The sequence below is a fragment of the Stomoxys calcitrans genome, chromosome 5, assembly GCF_963082655.1.
Source record: "Stomoxys calcitrans chromosome 5, idStoCalc2.1, whole genome shotgun sequence".
NCBI classification, from domain to species: Eukaryota; Metazoa; Arthropoda; class Insecta; order Diptera; family Muscidae; genus Stomoxys; species Stomoxys calcitrans.
This window is the reverse complement of record NC_081556.1, coordinates 28,571,380-28,589,757: the sequence shown is the minus strand read 5'-3', so window position 1 is coordinate 28,589,757 and position 18,378 is coordinate 28,571,380. Positions and strand designations below refer to the sequence as shown.

Below are 18,378 nucleotides of genomic sequence, written 5' to 3'. Positions count from 1 at the left end.
CAGCTAGTGGTTGATACATCGCCTATATTCTCTTTTAACGCAAACTGGTCTATATATTTTACGAAGAATCTTTCTCTTAAATACTCGAAGCACTACCTCATCTGCTTTCACGAGTACCCATGCCTTAGAACCATATAATAACACGGATAGTATCAATGTCTTGTATAGTGTAATCTCCGTCTGTTGAGAGGTGGCCTTGTTTTTCAACTGCTTACTTAGTCCAAAGTAGCATCTGTTGTGCTTTATCCCAAAACTGATGTCATTCGTTTCGGTTACGACGGTGCCGAGGTAGATAAAGATGCTGACTATGTCAAAGTTGTGGTTCCCAACTTTCTCCATTTTCTTTATCTGCTCGGTTGTACGAGACCTTTTGGGAGTTGTAGCCATCCATTTCGTCTTATCTCCATTTACTGCCAGACCCACTTTCACTGACTCTCTTTTGATTCTTTCAAAGGCTGCAGTTACTACTTCCGGTGATCGATCTATGATGTCGATGTCATCGGTATAGGCAAGTAGCATGTGTGCTCTTGTGATTCGTGTGCCATATCTATTCACATCTGCATCTCGTATATTCTTCTTTAGCAGGATATTAAAGAGATCACACGAAAGGCAGTCTCCTTGTCTGAAACCTCGTTTGGTATTGAATGGTTCGAAAAGATTATTTCCTATTCTTACTGAGAATCGCGTATCCGCATATATCCTCCTGCAGAGTCTTATTAATTTTGCAGGGATACCAAACTCAGGCATGGCTTGAAATACCTTTGAAAAGGGGTATCGAAAGCGGCTTTGTAGTGAACAAAGATTTGGTAAGAGTTGATTTGTCCTTCTCGGGTCTTTTCCAGAATTGGACGCAGTGTGAATTACCAGGTCTAAAGCCGCATTGATAGCGTCCAATTATCTCATTGACTTTAGGTTTTACTCTTTCACACAGTACGCTCGAGAATATCTTGTATGCAATGTCATATTTCTCAGTAGTTGGCACATTCCGTTTTTTCTCCCTTCTTGTGTACGGGACATAGTATGCTGAGATTCCAATCATAGGGTATGGGTTCTTCTAGCCAGATTGCGTAGACAAGCTGATGCATACACCTTACCGGCGTGTCGCTTGCGGTCTTAAATAGTTCAGCGGGTAACCCGTCGGCTCCTGCTGCCTTGCTGTTCTTTAGTAGGGTCACTGTTACTTGGACTTCATTCTGACTAGGAGGCAAAAATTCTATACCATAATCATTGATTGGTTCTGCGGTACCCTCTTTGCCGCCAACGTCGGACACTAGCAGTTTGGCAAAATGTTCTTTTCATATCCTCAACATACTATCTGTGTCAGGTACCAGATTTCCTACTTTGTCTCTGCAGGAGGATGTGCCTGCACCAAGCCATCTGTTTGATGTTTAATTCTTTGGTAGAACTTTTGGACTTCATTCTGACTCCGGCACATCTCAATTCGCTCACACCCACATCTTTCCATTTCCTTTTTCTTTCTGCGGAATAGACGTTTCGCCTCTCTCCTGTTCTCCCAATACCTCTCTTTTATCTGGCGCGTTGCTATTGGTTGCAGGATTGCTCTGTATGCCGCATTCTTGGCTTCAGTAGTATTTCGACACTCTTGGTCGTACCATGGCTTTCTTGGGGGAGGCTTCCGGTTCCCAAGTACGGATTTCGCGGCTTTTTCCATGGAGTGGGCAATAGTTTGCCACGGCGCCATTTTTTCATCGGAACAAAGAGTGATTTCATCAAGCATTTGAGTCAGTCGAGTGGAGTATGCCGTTGCCATCTGTGGTGTTTGCAGCTTTTCAATGTCAAGCTTCCGTGCAGTGTCCGATCGTACTTTCCTCGCCATGTTCAAATGGTAATGATCCGAATCTACTGGGTTGCCCAAAAAGTAATTGCGGATTTTTTAAAAGAAAGTAAATGCATTTTTAAAAGTAACAGCTAATAACTGACAGAAGAAAGAATGCAATTGCAGAGTCACTAGCTGTGAAAAACTTTGTCAATGCCTCCTATATGAAAAATCCGCAATTACTTTTTGGGCAACCCAATATATTATCTCCACGGATCGATCGTACATCTAACACGCTGGATGAATGCCTTCCATCTATCACAACGTAATCAATTTGGTAAGGCGGTAATATCTGCCTTGTACTTCTCTAATACATCCGCCAGCGCGTATAATGCACCTTCTCTATAAAGAGTGCGGACATTTCAGTTGCAGATCCGCAAATCATGGTCCTTTTTTCTTAGTTTTCCAGGGTCGGGTTGCTGGCCCAGTGCCCTAACCGCATGGGTTTTGTGGGATTGCACATGTATCCCTCGTTGTCGCGAGCAGCTTACTCCAAGATCCGACGCTCGCCCCTAACCTGGCAACAGACGCTGATGTTGGTCATTGGATATTTGAGGGAGCTAATAACTCGCCTTGTCATCTCGAGTATCGTTGGCACTCAGTATTTAATTAAGAGCCAGTGCCACCTGACTTCTCACTGAGACTCTCTCTCTATCTCTCTCGAAAATAACTGACTGCCCGCGGCCGCATTTGCTACTCTGCATAAAAACGGAGCTTTCCACCATCCGCAACCTGTGGACGCGCCCGGTAGTAACGATGAACACCTCACAAGTCGGAGCACAAAGTTCCAGCCTGTATTGTGCTCTTAGTTATCCCCTGCGGCCGGGTTCATTTCCTATTATGATGAGAAAATGTAGTTTCCCTGTCTATCCAGCCAGAACATTAAGAATCACTGCACAATCCGAATGTGTTTTACAAAGTTTTCCCTAGATATTTTCCCAAAGCAAAATGTTATACCCATTTTAGTCCAATGGCTTCACTTTGAGTCCAATTTGAAGTTTTTCTTCAACATCCGTAAAGGATCCCTGCTGATGGGTACATATTATCTTGACCACACGTATTATCTTGACCCTTTATATGTGGTTTGAAAAACTTTCATATACTAAGTTGCCCAAAAAGTAATTGCGGATTTTTCATATAGTCGGCGTTGACAAATTTTTTCACAGCTTGTGACTCTGTAATTGCATTCTTTCTTCTGTCAGCTGTTACTTTTAGCTTGCTTTAGAAAAGAAGTGTAAAAAAAGTATATTTGATTAAAGTTCATTCTAAGTTTTATTAAAAATGCATTTACTTTCTTTTAAAAAATCCGCAATTACTTTTTGGGCAACCCAATAATTTAGAAAAAAAAAAAACATTTTGGTTTTTATCACACGGTTGCAATTTATTCAATTTACACTAAATAAATTTAATAAAATCTAAACATAGCTTTTATTTTACATTGTTATTCAATTAAATTCCAGGCACTGGAATATCCGGAACTGGTACTCCGGGTGGCAATTGGCGGCGCATCTAAAGAATAATAAAGATTTTTGTTAAACACAACAGCAATTCGACAAGAAACAAGTAAAATTTTGCAATGCTAAGAAGGAGACGAGGTAGACCCATTGTTAAGCATATCGATCGGCTTAGAATAACTTCCTGGAACTTTGAGCTCCGACTTGTGTGGTGTCCATCGTTATCACAGGACCATGATTTGCGAATCTGCACCTGGAATGTCCGCACTCTGTATAGAGAAGGTGCTGCGTACGCGCTGCCATATTGGAGAAATGCAAGGCCGATATTACCGCCTTACAGGAAATGCGATGGACCGGGAATGGCATCACAACAACACCAAACGGTGACGAGGCATGATTTTGGCTGTGAATTTGTGGTAAGTCGGTGACTGAAAAACCTTGTCTAAAGTTTTACTCCAGTGGATGAGAGGCTAGCCACAATCTGCATAAACGACAAACATCAGGCTTATTTGTGCCCATACCCCGACGAAAGACAAGGACGAGCAGACCAAGAATATTTTCTACGAGCACCTAGAGAGCAAATCGTCAGATTGGTCTATATAGCAGCTATACATAAATTTGATCCGATTTGGCCCGGTCAAGAACTTATTAGACAGTGACCTGTCCCCATTAGACAGTGACCTGTCATGAGGGACATAACGACTGAGATGTCTGTTCTAGCCAATGACAGCAAAACAGTAGGCCTCTTCAATGTATAATAGGCCACAGAGTTTTAAAATGCTCACAGCCCACTCTTTGTGACCATCTATCATTCGTTGTCCTTCGGGCCTGGTCCTAAAAACTTAGCTAACATGTCGCTAGAGGCATACCCACAGATTCCAGTGTCCCTGGAATGTGTGGGGTAGTTCCTATTCTCGCAAGCTCGTCCGCTTTACAATTCCCTGGGATATCTCTGTGGCCCGGCACCCAGTACAAGTGAATTTTGAACTGTTCAGCCATCTCGTTAAGAGATCTGCGATAATCGAGGGCAGTTTTTGTGTTCAAAAATACGTTCTTCAGGGATTTAATGGCTGTCTGAAAAGATATTTATGCCAATCGTCGTTATGACATTATAATGGCTAAGATATAATGTCCACCACTTCCTTAATTGCAAGGAACTCCGCTTGATATACACTGCAGTGGTCGGGTAATCTCTTCGATATGACCAGTTCTAGATCTTTAGAGTAAACTCCAAAGCCCACCTGATTGCTGAGTTTGGAACCATCTGTATAAGAGTCTAGGTAACTTCTGTTACCAGGGATATCGTAGTTTGCAATCTTTTCTATCAGAAATAGTGGTACAGTACTTTTTATCCACAAGTAATAAGCCATTAAGTTCGCCCCCCACAACCTCAGGTATATATGTAAACCATCTTTCGTCATAATCCGGGTCATAATCCGGCGAAAAACTTTAATTATGTACCCATAGCAACAAAACCGAAAAATGGTTCGATTTGGACCAAATTCGACAGTCACATTGAGTGGTCTAATAAGTACAAGTCGTTGTTCAATTTTGTAGAACAAAATATTGGTCTTTTTGATAGCCATATCCAAATATACACCGATCCAAACCATATGCGGCACGGATATGTCACATTTCACCGAAATCGGATGCCTTTTATGGGGCCAAAATCTTCCATCGAGAGATCGGTCTATATGGCAGCTTTATCCAAATCTGGACCGATCTGGGCCAAATTGCAGAAAGTTGTTGAAGAGCTTAGCACAACTCACTGTACCAAATTTCGGCGCCATCGGACAATAAATGCGCCTTTTATGGGCCCAAGACCTTAAATCGAGAGATAAGGCTATATGACAGCTTTATCCTGATTTGAGCCAAATTGATGAAGAATGTCGAAGGTCCTAACCCAATCATTTTACAAAATTTCGGCGAAATCGAACGTCGAATGCGTCTTTGATGGGCCCAAGACCTCAAATCGAGAGATCGGTTTATATGGCAGCTATATCCAAATCTAGAACGATCTGGGCCAAATTGAAGAAGGATGTCGAAGGGCCTAACACAACTCACTGTCCAAAATTTTCGCAAAATTGGACAATAAATGCGCCCTTTATGGGCGCAAGGCCTTAAATCGAGAGATTGGTCTATATGGCAGCTATATCCAAATCTTGACCGATATAGGCCAAATTAAAGAAGGATATCGAAGGGCCTAACACAACTCACAGCCCCAAATTTCAGCAAAATCGGGCGTAATAGGCCTAAGGCCCTAAATCGGCGGATCGGTCTATATGGGAGCTATATAAAGATATAGTCCTATTTAGACCATCTTCGAACTTAACCTGCTTATGGACAAAAAAAGAATCTGTGCAAAATTTCAGCTCAATATCTGTATTTTTAAAGACTGTAGCGTATTTTCAACAGACAGACGGATAGACGGACGGACATGGCTAGATCGTCTTAGATTTTTACGCTGATCCAGAATATATATATAAAAGTCGGAAATGGATATTTCGATGTGTTGCAAACGGAATGACAAAATGGATATACCTCATCCTTCGGTGGTAGGTATAATAAATCTTTTATGGGCTTCAGACCCTTTCTCGGCATATCGGTCTATATGGCATCTATGTCTAAATATGGTCCGATTTGGCCCGTTCAAGAACTTAACCTGCGTGCAGCAAAAAGAATGGATATACCCCATCCTTCGGTGGTGGGAATAATAACGCTTTTATGGGCTTCAGACCCTTTATCGGCAGATCGGTCTATATAACAGCTATATCCAAATATAATCCGATTTGGCCCGTTGAAGAACTTAACCTGCGTGCGGCAAAAAGTCGTATCTGTGCCAAATTTCAGCACAATATCTCAATTTTTAAAGGCTATACAACAGACGGACGGACATACACACGGACATGGTTAAATCGTCTTAGAATTTTACGACGATCCGAAACACATATACTTTGTAGGGTCGAAAATTGATTTTTCGATGTGTTGCACACGGAATGATTAAATGAATATATCCCCATCCTATGGTGAAGGGTATAAAAATGCCAAAAATTTCTACAAAAATTTGTTTGAAATTTTGTCTTAGGAAAAATAAATTCGAGGTTTCCGGGTCACAGCCTAATTTCGTCTCTAGAAAATATTTTATTGAAAATTTCTCTTGAGAGATTATTTTATTGAAAATATGTCTTTGGGTTCGAATCCTGGCTAGACTATCAGAAAAATGTTCAGCAGTGGTTTCTCCTCCTAATGCTGGTGATGTACTATGCCATATAAAACTTCTCTCCAAAGAGGTGTCTTACTAAGACACGCCGTTCGGACTCGGCTATAAAAAGGAGGCCCCCTATCATTGAACTTAAACTTGAATCGGACTACACTCATTGATATGTGAGAAGTTTGCCCTGTTTCTTAGTAGAATCTTCATGGGCAAAATTTACAACTGAGATTGGTAAAGAATTCAAAATAGTGGGTGCAAAAACGATAAGGACTGACCGAACTTAACCACTGTTGTTAAGCTGTTGATACTTAATTCTGTTTGAATATTTAAAAATTCGCAATTGAGGTTTTTCTATAAACTTACTCGTCCATGGTCAGCCATATTAGGCTTCATTTTCAGGTTGCTCAGCATACTTGACTTCTGAAAATATGAAAAAAACCATTCATAGTTTTAAAATATAATCGGTTTTTTGTTTTTCGATACATAATTTAAAAGGGAACTATCAGAAATAGATAATTACTAACAAACACAATTTCAACTTACAAATACACCAGACTCTGATGTGGCTTTAACTTCAATAGCCGACAAAAAGGACATAAAGGCCAAAACTGTCCACGCAAAAAATAAACGCATTTTATTATTTCTAGATAATATAATGAGAAATCCTTTTAAAATGTTTTTCTTCTGGCTCTTTTTTGCAAAAAATCCTAAACTTAATTAGAATAAAGTTTTTAGGTTTACTGTTACTAGATTTCACACTTCAGTTTTATTTATACGCCATTCATCGCAGAAAAGTTTTGTTAGCCGTTTTACAGGAATTCATGTCGTTTTTTTTTGCCATTTGTTGCATGTGTCAAAACAATTAACACTTCAAGCTTTCGCTTATGGACTATTCAAAGGGTAATTAAAATGGGGAGGAAATACCCAGCGGCGGATGAACAACAATAATTAAAATATTTTTTTACCATCTGTACATAAAAAAGTATTAAATCGATAATATCTATTAAAAAAGCAAACTGATTGTAAAGTTAAAAAAAAAAGAAAAGCTTTAACACAAAAAGGGTGGTAACCTATTGTGAACCATAACACACATGCCGGATGCAGTTGTACAACTATTATGGGTTAACTTTCTGTAAAACTCTGATTGATGCGATAACAATCAACAAACAATTTAAATCAACAAGTTTTAATTAAATTTACATTTCATTTAATAGTTTGACTAAATTGCAGCATGTAGTTGCCACGGTTACTAAGAATCAACAACACGAAGATCGTACAGTTTGAACGGGACGAATTTATATACCCTCCAGCAAGGAACGCATTTACCAAAATCCTTGAACGTTTTCTAATTGAAAGCAGAAACAAGTAAAAAGGCGTTAAGTTCGGCCGGGCCGAACTTTGGATACCCATCACCTCGGGTATAAATCGAGATTTCGGTCTATACGGCAGCTGTATGAAAATCGTCATCGATCTAGACCAAATTGCAGAAATATGTGGAGGGGCTTAACTTAACTCTCTGTCCCAAATTTCGACAACATCGGACAATAAATGCGCCTTTTATGGGCCCAAAACATAAAATCGAGAGATCGATCTATATGGCAGCTATACCCAAATCTGGACTGATCTGTGCCATATTGCAGAAATATGTCAAGGGGCTTAACAAAACTCACTGTCCCAAATTTCGGTGACATCGGACAATAAATGTGCCTTTTATGGGCTCTAAACCTTATATCGGAGCATCGGTCTATATGGCAGCTATATCCAAATCCGATCCGATCAGCGCCAAATTGACGAGGGATGTTGAAAGGCCTAACGCAACTCTCTGTCCCAAATTTCGGCGATATCGGACAATAAATGCGCCTTTTATGGGCTCAAAACCTTAAATCGAGGGATCGGTCTATATGGCAGCTATATCCAAATCTGATCCGATTAGATCCAAATTGACGAAGGGTGTTGAAGGGCCTAATACAACTCACTGTCCCAAATTTCAGCGAAATAAATGTGGTTTTTATAGGCGCTAGACCCTAAATCGGAGGATCGGTCTATATGGCTGCTGTAACCAAATATGAACCGATCCAGGCCAAATTAACGAAGGATGTTGAAGGGCCTAACACAATTCACTGTCTCAAATTTCAGCGAAACCGGATAATAAATGTGGCTTTTATGGGCTCAAAACCTTAAATCGAGGCATCGGTCTATATGGCAGCTATATCCAAATCTGATCCGATCAAGGCCAAATTGACGAAGGATGTTGAAGGGCCTAACGTAACTCACTGTCCCAAATTTCAGCAACATCGGATAATAAATCTGGCTTTTATGGGCCTAAGACCCTACATCGGCGGATCGGTCTATATGGCAGCTGTATTGAAATCTGGACTAATGTGGGCCAAATTGAAGATCGATGTTGACTGGCTTAACACAACACAGTGTTCCAAATTTCAGCAAAATCGGATAATAAATGTGGCTTTTATGGGCCTAACACCCAAAATCGGCGGATCGGTCTATATGACAGCTATATTCAAATCTGGGCCGATCTAGGCCAAACTGAATAAGAATGTCGAAGATCCTAACACAACCCACTGTCACAAATTTCATCCAAATCGGATAATAAATGTGGCTTTTATGGGCCTTAGACCCTAAATCGGCGGATCGGTCTATATGGGGGCTACATCAAGATATAGTCCGATATAGCCCATCTTCGAATTTAACCAGCTTATGGACAAAAATAGAATCCGTGCCAAATTTTGTGAAGATCGGACCAAAATTGTGCCTTCTACAGCCTTAAAAGACCATATCGGATGAAAGATATATATGGGAGCTATATATAAATAAAATCCGATTCTGATGAAATTTTGCACACATATTGGGACGTCACAAAAAGTACTTCGTGCCAAATTTGGTAAGGATCAGACCAAAATTGTGTCTTCTACAGCCTTAATAGGTCAAATCGGATGAAAGTTATATATGGGAGATATATCTAAATCTGAACCGATACAGATGAAATTTTGCACACGTATTAAAACGTCACATGAAACATCTCGTACTAAATTTGGTAAAGATCGGACCAAAATTGTGGCTCCGACAGCTTTAAAAGGGCATATCGGCTGAAAGATATATATGGAGCTATATGTAAATTTGATCCGATTCTGATGAAATTTTTCACACATATTAAAACATCCCAAAAAGCAATTCGTGCAAAATTTGGTAAAAATCGGACCAAAATTGTGCCTTCTACAGCCTTTAAAGACCATATCGGATAAAAGATATACATGGGAGCTATATATAAATCTTATCCGATTCTGATGAAATTTTGCACACATATTGGAACGTCACAAAAAGCACTTCGTGCCAAATTTGGTGAAGATCGGACCAAAATTGTGTCTTCTACAGCCTTAATAGGTCAAATCGGATGAAAGTTATATATGGGAGATATATCTAAATCTGAACCAATTCAGACGAAATTTTGCACACGTATTAAAACGTCACACGAAACATCTCATGCAATATATGGTAAAGCTCGGACCAAAATTGTGGCTCTTACAGCTTTAAAAGGGCATATTGGCTGAAAAATATATATGGGAGCTATATCTAAATCTGAACCGATTCAGATGAAATTTTGCACACATATTGGGACGTCAAAAAAAAACACTTTGTGCCAAATTTTGTAAGGATCGCACCAAAATTGTGCCTTCTACAGCCTTAATGGGTGAAATCGGATGAAAGTTATATATGGGAGCTATACCTAAATCTGAACCGATTTCAATGAAATTTGGCACACATATTGGGACATCCCAAACACAGCACACATATTGGGACATCCCCATTCGTGCCAAATTTTGTAAGGATCGCACCAAAATGATGGCTTCTACTGCTCTAAAAGGGCACATCGGATGAAAGTTATATATGTGAGCTATATCTAAATCTGGACCGATTTTTTTTCGAAATCAATAGCGTTTGACCTTGGATCCTAAAAGAGACTTGTGCAAAATTTTGTGAAAATCGGACCACAAATGCGACCTATACCTTGATTACAAGAATACATGGACAGGCAGACAGGCGGACAGACGGACAGACGGACATAGCTAAATCGAATCAGAAAATTATTCTAAGCTGTTATAGGGCCCATTTGAACCACATTTTTACATTGAAACTGAACTACTGAATGTTAACAACCTAAGGCAAATTGATGATATCGTTAGTTAGCTTCTATGGGAGTCATCATGTAATTGGTTATTGCCTTCTTACCTTATAAATATAAACTCTGTCTTTTGGCTTGAATCTCACGCAAACGTTCCACAGCCATTAAGCGATTATCTTCATTGAATTCTGTAGATTTCCATGGTCTAAAGTTGCAAATATCTTTATTACGAGCTGGCACATAGGCAAATATTGTATTTGTAGGTGGTCCATTGGCACATAGGAAGGGACGCATAGCAAAATAAAGCACACGAGCTTGAGCCATCAATGCCTTGTTGATATTCTTATAGAATTTTTTGCGTATTGATTGAGACTGGAGAAAAAGGAGAATTCATTAAAAATCATGAAAAACCAGTAAGGAAAAGCAAAAGTCGGACGATGCCAACTTTATAATACCCTGCACCTACCCTATAGGTACAAAGTAGGAGCAATGTCTAATTCTGAACCAATTTGGATGGTTAATACAAAACACTTCATGCAAAATTTCAGCCAAATCGGATAATAATTGCTCCCTCTAGCGGCTCAAGAAGTAGAGATAAGAGATCGGTTTATACGGGAGCTATTTCAGGTTATCGATTTGGACCACACTTGCACAGTCGTCGGAAGTCAAACAAAAACACCTCATGCAAAATTTCAGCCAAATCGGTCAAAAATTGCGCCCTCTAGTGGCCCAAGAAGCTTAGATCCCAGACCGGTTTATATGACAGCTATATCAAAACATGGACCGATATGGCCCATTTACAATCCCAACCGACCTACGCTAATTAAAAACAAGTTAAAGACGCGTTAAGTTCAGCCAGGCCAAACTTTGGATACCCATAACCTTGGGTATGTAAACTACCTTTCGACATAATTCGGTGAAATTATGGTCCGATTTGGACCAAATTTGGTACGGATATAGAGTGGTATAATTTTGAAAAATCAAATATTGGTTTTTTGGTAGCTATATCCAAATATAGATCAATCTGAAACATATACGATAAGGCTGTCGAAAAGTCTAACATGTGTCAAATTTCAGCGAAATCGGATTATAAAGGCGCCTCTTATAGGCCCATAACCTTAAATCGAGAGATCGGTCTATATGGCAGCAAAATCCAAATTCCGACCTATCTAGGCCAAATTGCAGAAAGATGTCGAGGGGCTTAACACAACCCACTGTCCCGATTTTCGATGACATCGGACAATAAATACGCCTTTTATGGGCCCAAGACCTTTAATCGAGAGATATGGCATCTATATCCAAATCTGGACCGATCTGGACCAAATTGCAAAAAGATGTCCAGGGGCGTAACGCAACTCACTGTCCCAAATTTCTGCGATATCGAACGATAAATGCGTCTTTTATGGGCCCAAAATCTTAAATCAAGAGATCGGTCTATATGGCAAATCTAGACCGATCTAGACCAAATTGCAGAAAGATATTGAACAACCTAATACAACTCACTGTCCCAAATTTCGGCGACATCAGATTATAAATGCGCCTTTTATGGGCCCAAGACCTTAAATCGAGAGATCGGTCTATATGATAGCTATATCCAAATCTGGACCAATCTAGGCCAAATGGAAAAAGCATATCGAAGGTCCTAACACAACTCACTGTACCAAATTTCAGCAAAATCGGATGATAAATGTGGCTTTTATGGACCTAAGACCCTAAATCGGCGGATCGGTCCATTTGAGGGCTATATCAAGATATAGTCCGATATAGCCCATCTTCAAACTTAAGCTGCTTATGGTAAAAAAAAGAGTCTTTGTAAAGCTTCAACTCAATATCTCTATTTTTAAAGACTGCAGCATGATTTTAAGGGACAGGTGGACAGACGGACGGACATGGCTAGATCGTCTTGGACTTTTACCACGATCAAGGTAAATATGTACACTTTTTAGGGTCGGAAATGGATATATTGATGTGTTGCAAACGGAATGACAAAATGATTGTATCCCCATCCTTCGGTGGTGGCGGCTAGCTTTATGCGTTCGACCGCTATCGTGATTTCGACAGATGGATGGACGAACATAGCTAGATCGACTCCAAATTTCCATACGAACATGAATATAAAGGGTGAATTTTTAGCTTTTATCTTTTTGGCAACACTGATTTAAACAGCTCGCGCACGTTTCGTAGTTTGTTTCACTGTCAAACATCTTCAGTTTTGTGTATGTTTCAACCACGAATCGTCTTACAAACGAACAACGCTTGCTAATTATTGATTTTTTTTAACAAAATGAGTGCTCTATTAAGGAAGTTCATCGCGATCTTCTTTCATTGAGCGACGAATCTCATTTTTGGCTCAGTGGGTATGTAAATAAGCAGTATTGTCGATTTTGGATTGAAGATCAACCAGAAGCATTGCTAGAGCTACCAGTGCATCCAGAAAAAGTCACAGTTTGGTGCGGTTTATAGGCTGGTGGCATCATTGGACCGTACTTCTTCAAAGATGATGCGAATCGTAAGGTAACTGTGAATGGTGAGTGCCTCCGTGAGATCATATCCAATTTTTTTTTACCCAAAATGCAAGAGCCTGACTTGCATGACATGGACTGCACTCATTGATAGGTGAGAAGTTTGCTCCTATTCCTTAGTGGAATGTTCATGGGCAAAATTTGGAATTTGCAAGCATGATTACTTTCTTCAATCATGTACTTATCAAATTTCTACAACTTAAGCAATTCACCATACTTACCTTCTTCAGCAAATAATCCCGACAAGAATAATCAACATCTAAATTCAAGCCGATATCTCTATTGCGAGGCATTTGCACCGATAAGCCGACATTGGTCAAAGTTTTGAATATCATCTGATCAGTATCACAGAGTTTATTCAGTTCAGCTTGCCTGTACACTTTGCCATATCGCAAACGTATCCATTCCCTCAATAATGGCAAACAATGGGCTTCCGGCATTGAAGGCAAAACAAATTGGGTATCCTCTGACATGATACCCAAGGCATCTTTCAGCATGCGATCCATTAACTCATCATCATTGGGATCATAATAATCCATGTTGTAATTAAGTCTGCCATCAGAATGGGGAAGATTATGATTTTCAGATTTGTTTAATTCATGGTTTACTAGCTTTTGGTAACACTGATTTATGGCTTTATTTAACTTTTCCTGAGAATTTTCATTTGCATACTCTTGTCTTTGCATTTCACTTAGTAGGGCTATGTCACTGTCCACAGCTTCTATCAATGCCATTTTAAGTTCCATAATTTGCGAATTATTTTCTTTGTGTTGGAAAATTTTGCTATAATCAAATCGATGACAATGATCTGCAGTGGTGGCCTCAAAATATTTTTCCTGGGATAATGAACAACTTGAAGGGTTGTTGTCAAAGAAACTTTGGGAGGAATATTTTTCTCTGAACTTAAGTAAACTGGAGCTGGATTCCGCGCGACCCTTACAGCATATACAATGCCGGCTACAGCTATTACCTTGACCTAAGAGGCAACCACAATCTTCTGTATGCGGATGATTTTCATTGGTATTATAGCCAGTATCTTCAGTTTCTTCACACTGCCAAAGGGTTTCCATTTCAGGCTTTACATTCTTGCCATGCCCCACTAGTTTCCCCAACACACAGCCACTTGATAATGTAGCCCTGTGAAGTTGCTTGCTTTCATCTGAGATTTTTCCACAACTGATAAGAGATGTCTTTGGAGTATGGGTTTCGCTGCAAATTGGTTTTAAGTTCCCCTCAAGACTTTTCTCTCGATCTAAACCACAGGAGAGAATATCCAAAGTGCAATGTTTGCGATGATTCTCAGCCATCTTACGAAACTCTCTTTGATACTTGTCTATGTCGTATTGGAGACGTTGCACAAGAACTTGGCAAGTTGTCTAGATTGGAGAGAAATAAGTAAAAAGGCGTTAAGTTCGGCCGGGCCGAACTTTAGATATCCACCACCTTGGGTAAATATGTAAAGCACCTTCCGACATAATCCGGTGAAAAATGCATAATTTATGACCCCATAGCAGCTATATCGAAATATGGTCCGATTTGGACCAAATTCGACACGGACATTGAGTGGTCTAATAAGTATAAGTCATTGTTCAATCGTGTAGAAAAAAAATATAGACCGATCTGAACCATATACGACACGGATAATGAAAAGCCTAACATAAGTCACTGCATCCAATTTCAGCGAAATCGGATTATGAATGTGCCTTTAATGGGGCCAGGACTTTAAATCGAGAGATCGGTCTATAAGGCAGCTATATCCAAATCACAACCGATCTGGGCCGAATTGGAATAGGATGTCTAAGGGCCTTAACAAAACTCACTGTCCCAAATTTTGGCGAAATCGGACAATAAAATCGCCTATTTATGGGTCCAAAATCTTAAATCGAGAGATCGGTCTATATGGCAGCTATATTCAAATCTGAACCGATCTAAGCCCAATTGATGAAGAATGTTGAAAAGCCTAACACAACTCACTGTCCCAAATTTTGGCGAAATCGGACACTAAAGGTGCCTTTAATGGGCCGAAGACCTTAAATCGAGATATCGGTCTGTACGACAGCTATATCCAAATCTGGACCTATCTGGGCCATATTGTCGAAGACAGTAAATGCGCCTTTTATGGGTCCCAGACCTTAAATCGAGAGATCGGTCTATATGATAGATATACCCAAATCTGGACCGATCGGTACCGATTCGAAGGATAATTTCGAGTTGGAAAACAACATACTGACCCAAATTTCAGCTAAATTGTATAATAAATATGGCTTCTATGGGCCTAAAACCTTAAATCAGCTGATCGGGGGCTATAACAATATATAGTCCGATATAGCCCATCTTCGAACATAATCTACCTATGGACAAAAAATAATCTGTGCAAAATTTCATCTCAATACCTCAAGTTTTTACAGATGAACGGACAAACGGATGGAGGGACAGACGGACGGACAAACGGACGGACATACAGACGGACAAACGGACGGACAAACGGATGGAGGGACAGACGGACGGACAAACGGACGGACAAGCGGAGGGACAGACGGAGGGACAGACGGAGAGACAGACGGAGGGACAGACGGAGGGACAGACGGAGGGACAGACGGAGGGACAGACGGAGGGACAGACGGAGGGACAGACGGAGGGACAGACGGAGGGACAGACGGAGGGACAGACGGAGGGACAGACGGAGGGACAGACGGAGGGACAGACGGAGGGACAGACGGAGGGACAGACGGAGGGACAGACGGAGGGACAGACGGAGGGACAGACGGAGGGACAGACAGAGGGACAAACGGACGGACAAACGGACTGAAAGACGGAGGGACAGACGGAGGGACAAACGGAAGGACAGACGGAAGAACAGACGGACGGACAAACGGACTGACAGACGGAGAGACAGACGGACGGACAGACGGAGGGACGGACATACGGACGGACAAACGGACGGACATACGGACGAACAGACGGACGGAGGGACAGACGAACGGACGGACAAACGGATGGAGGGACAGACGGACGAACAAATGGACGGAAAGACGGACGGAGAGACGGACGGACAGACGGATGGACAGACAGACGGACGGACAGACGGACGGACAAACGGACTGACGGACATGGCTAGATCGTCTTAGATTTTTATGACGATCAAAAATATAAATACTTTATAGAGTCGGTTTCGATATGTTGCAAACGGAATGACCATCCTTCGATGGTGGGTATAAAAAGGATTCGAAGAGAACAATTAAGTTACGAATTGAGGCTATATCGATAGCCACCACTGCCTGATTTGCGTTGCTTCTAAAATTTCTCAAAAAATAACGAATTCATCTTACCATCTCCGTTTGATTTCCCAGCTTTTCGGAAATTTTATGAAAACTTCTTTCCAATTCCCTTTCAAAGGATTTGTTTAAATTTTCAACATCTTTGTGCTGTTCAATTAATTTTTGAACCATGGTTTCGTTGATCATAGCAGCTTTGAAATTATTCAAAATTTGAGAAACATCGCTCTTTTCTTTTGACGATTTTATATGATAATCTTTGAACCAGCGTTGCCCTTCAAAATTATCTTCTGTAGCCTTGTATTGGTATTGTCCCAAATTAGCTGTACGACCAGGCTCTGGGACCGTATACCAAGATCTAGTTTGCACCATAGGTTTAACTTTCTCAAAGTAGGGCGCAAAACGTTTACTACACTTTTGCTCAGGGATTCCGAGCGCGTCCGAAGAGGGATCGGAGCTAAAGCAAGGCGGCCCAGTTTTTGCCGTAGAGGGAGTGAAATGTTTTCTATACTGAGTGGAATGACTTGCAATCTCAATCTCGCTCCGGCAACTCCGCCTTCCATCACGTTCCAGCCATGCTCCGCTCCGGGCCGCTGCAATTGCCTGCTTTTGCTTCAAACCAATTTCATTCGATTTTGTTGGTTTTTTCTTTGACAATTTCGTAGTACTTTTCGTTAGCTTCTCCTTTCTTAAAGGCAATATCTTATCCAATTCCCTTATAGTGACGCCCATATCTAAATGTGCAATGCAAGACATTATTAACTGCTCATTTAACGAATACTCCTTCGAAGCGTTGTCCTCTTTAGGGCTTTCGTATAACCACTCCTTCAGAAACCACAAAAAGGCAATGTCACTTCCCCCACACAAAGCCAACAAAGTCAGTAATTGACTTTTGGTGGGCAAAGGTTCTAAGCCCATTGCAGTTAGACAATGAAGTGTGTGACGCTCGCACTTTTGATCGAGGTCATTTAGTATGGCATATGCCAAGTTTTCTGCAGCCCTCATCTGATATGTTGAAATTCCACGATACCATGGAGGCAGTTGCAAAGAACTTACATAGTTTTGTAGAAAATTTCGATTCCTCTCCACGGCACTAACAGGCGGTTTCAATACAGCAAGAGATCTGTTTTTTCTTTGCTTCCTTTGAGGTCTGGGACATAAACTGTAATCGCGATCGCCCATTATTTGTTGATCAACAATGATTTTGGCTGGATTTTGTATAACTTAAAATTTTTTGGAGAAAAAACAGAAAAAAAAAATAATGGAATACTTGAGAATAATGACATATCAAAACATGAAGAAGCTACAGGCATTTTGAAAGTTCGAAAAATAAGTATAGGGTGATTTTTAGCTATTATACTTTTGGCAACACTGGTTTAAGCAGCTCACGCACGTTTCGTGTTTAACTGTGAAACATCTTCAGTTTGATCTACAATTTAACCAGGAATCGTCTTACAAACGGACAACACTTGCAAATTATTGAATTTTTTTATCAAAATGCGTGCTCTGTTAAGAAAGTTCATCGCGTGCTTCTTCCATTTAGTGACTAAGCTCATTTTTGGCTCAATGGGTACGTAAATAAGCAGAATTGTCGATTTTAGAGTGAAGATCAGCCAGAAGAATTGCAAGAGCCACCGATGCAAAGTCACAGATTGATAAGGTTCATGGGCTGGTGGCATCATTGGACCGTACTTCTTCAAAGATAATGCGAATCGCAACGTAGCTGTGAATGGTGAGCGCTATCGTAAGATGATATTCAACTTTTTTTGCCCATAATGCAAGAGCTTGACTTGCATGACATGTAGTAGTAACAAGAAGCCGATGCATCCAGAAAAAGTCACAGATTGATAAGGTTCATGGGCTGGTGGCATCATTGGACCGTACTTCTTCAAAGATAATGCGAATCGCAACGTAGCTGTGAATGGTGAGCGCTATCGT

The 18,378-nt window shown here is 40.6% G+C and overlaps 1 protein-coding gene across 1 annotated transcript; it reads right to left on the bottom strand.

The window, feature by feature from the left end:
- Window positions 1-3,191: 3,191 nt before the first annotated feature.
- On the bottom strand, window positions 3,192-17,709 carry LOC106081500 (uncharacterized). The gene is made up of 5 exons (XM_059369705.1): window positions 16,495-17,709; window positions 13,387-14,541; window positions 10,751-11,015; window positions 6,869-6,925; window positions 3,192-3,346 (listed from the first exon to the last, which is right to left on the bottom strand). The coding sequence occupies exons 1-3, from the start codon at window positions 17,620-17,622 to the stop codon at window positions 10,752-10,754; spliced, it is 2,547 nt and encodes an 848-aa protein (XP_059225688.1). The 5' UTR covers window positions 17,623-17,709; the 3' UTR covers window positions 3,192-3,346; window positions 6,869-6,925; window position 10,751.
- Window positions 17,710-18,378: the final 669 nt, after the last annotated feature.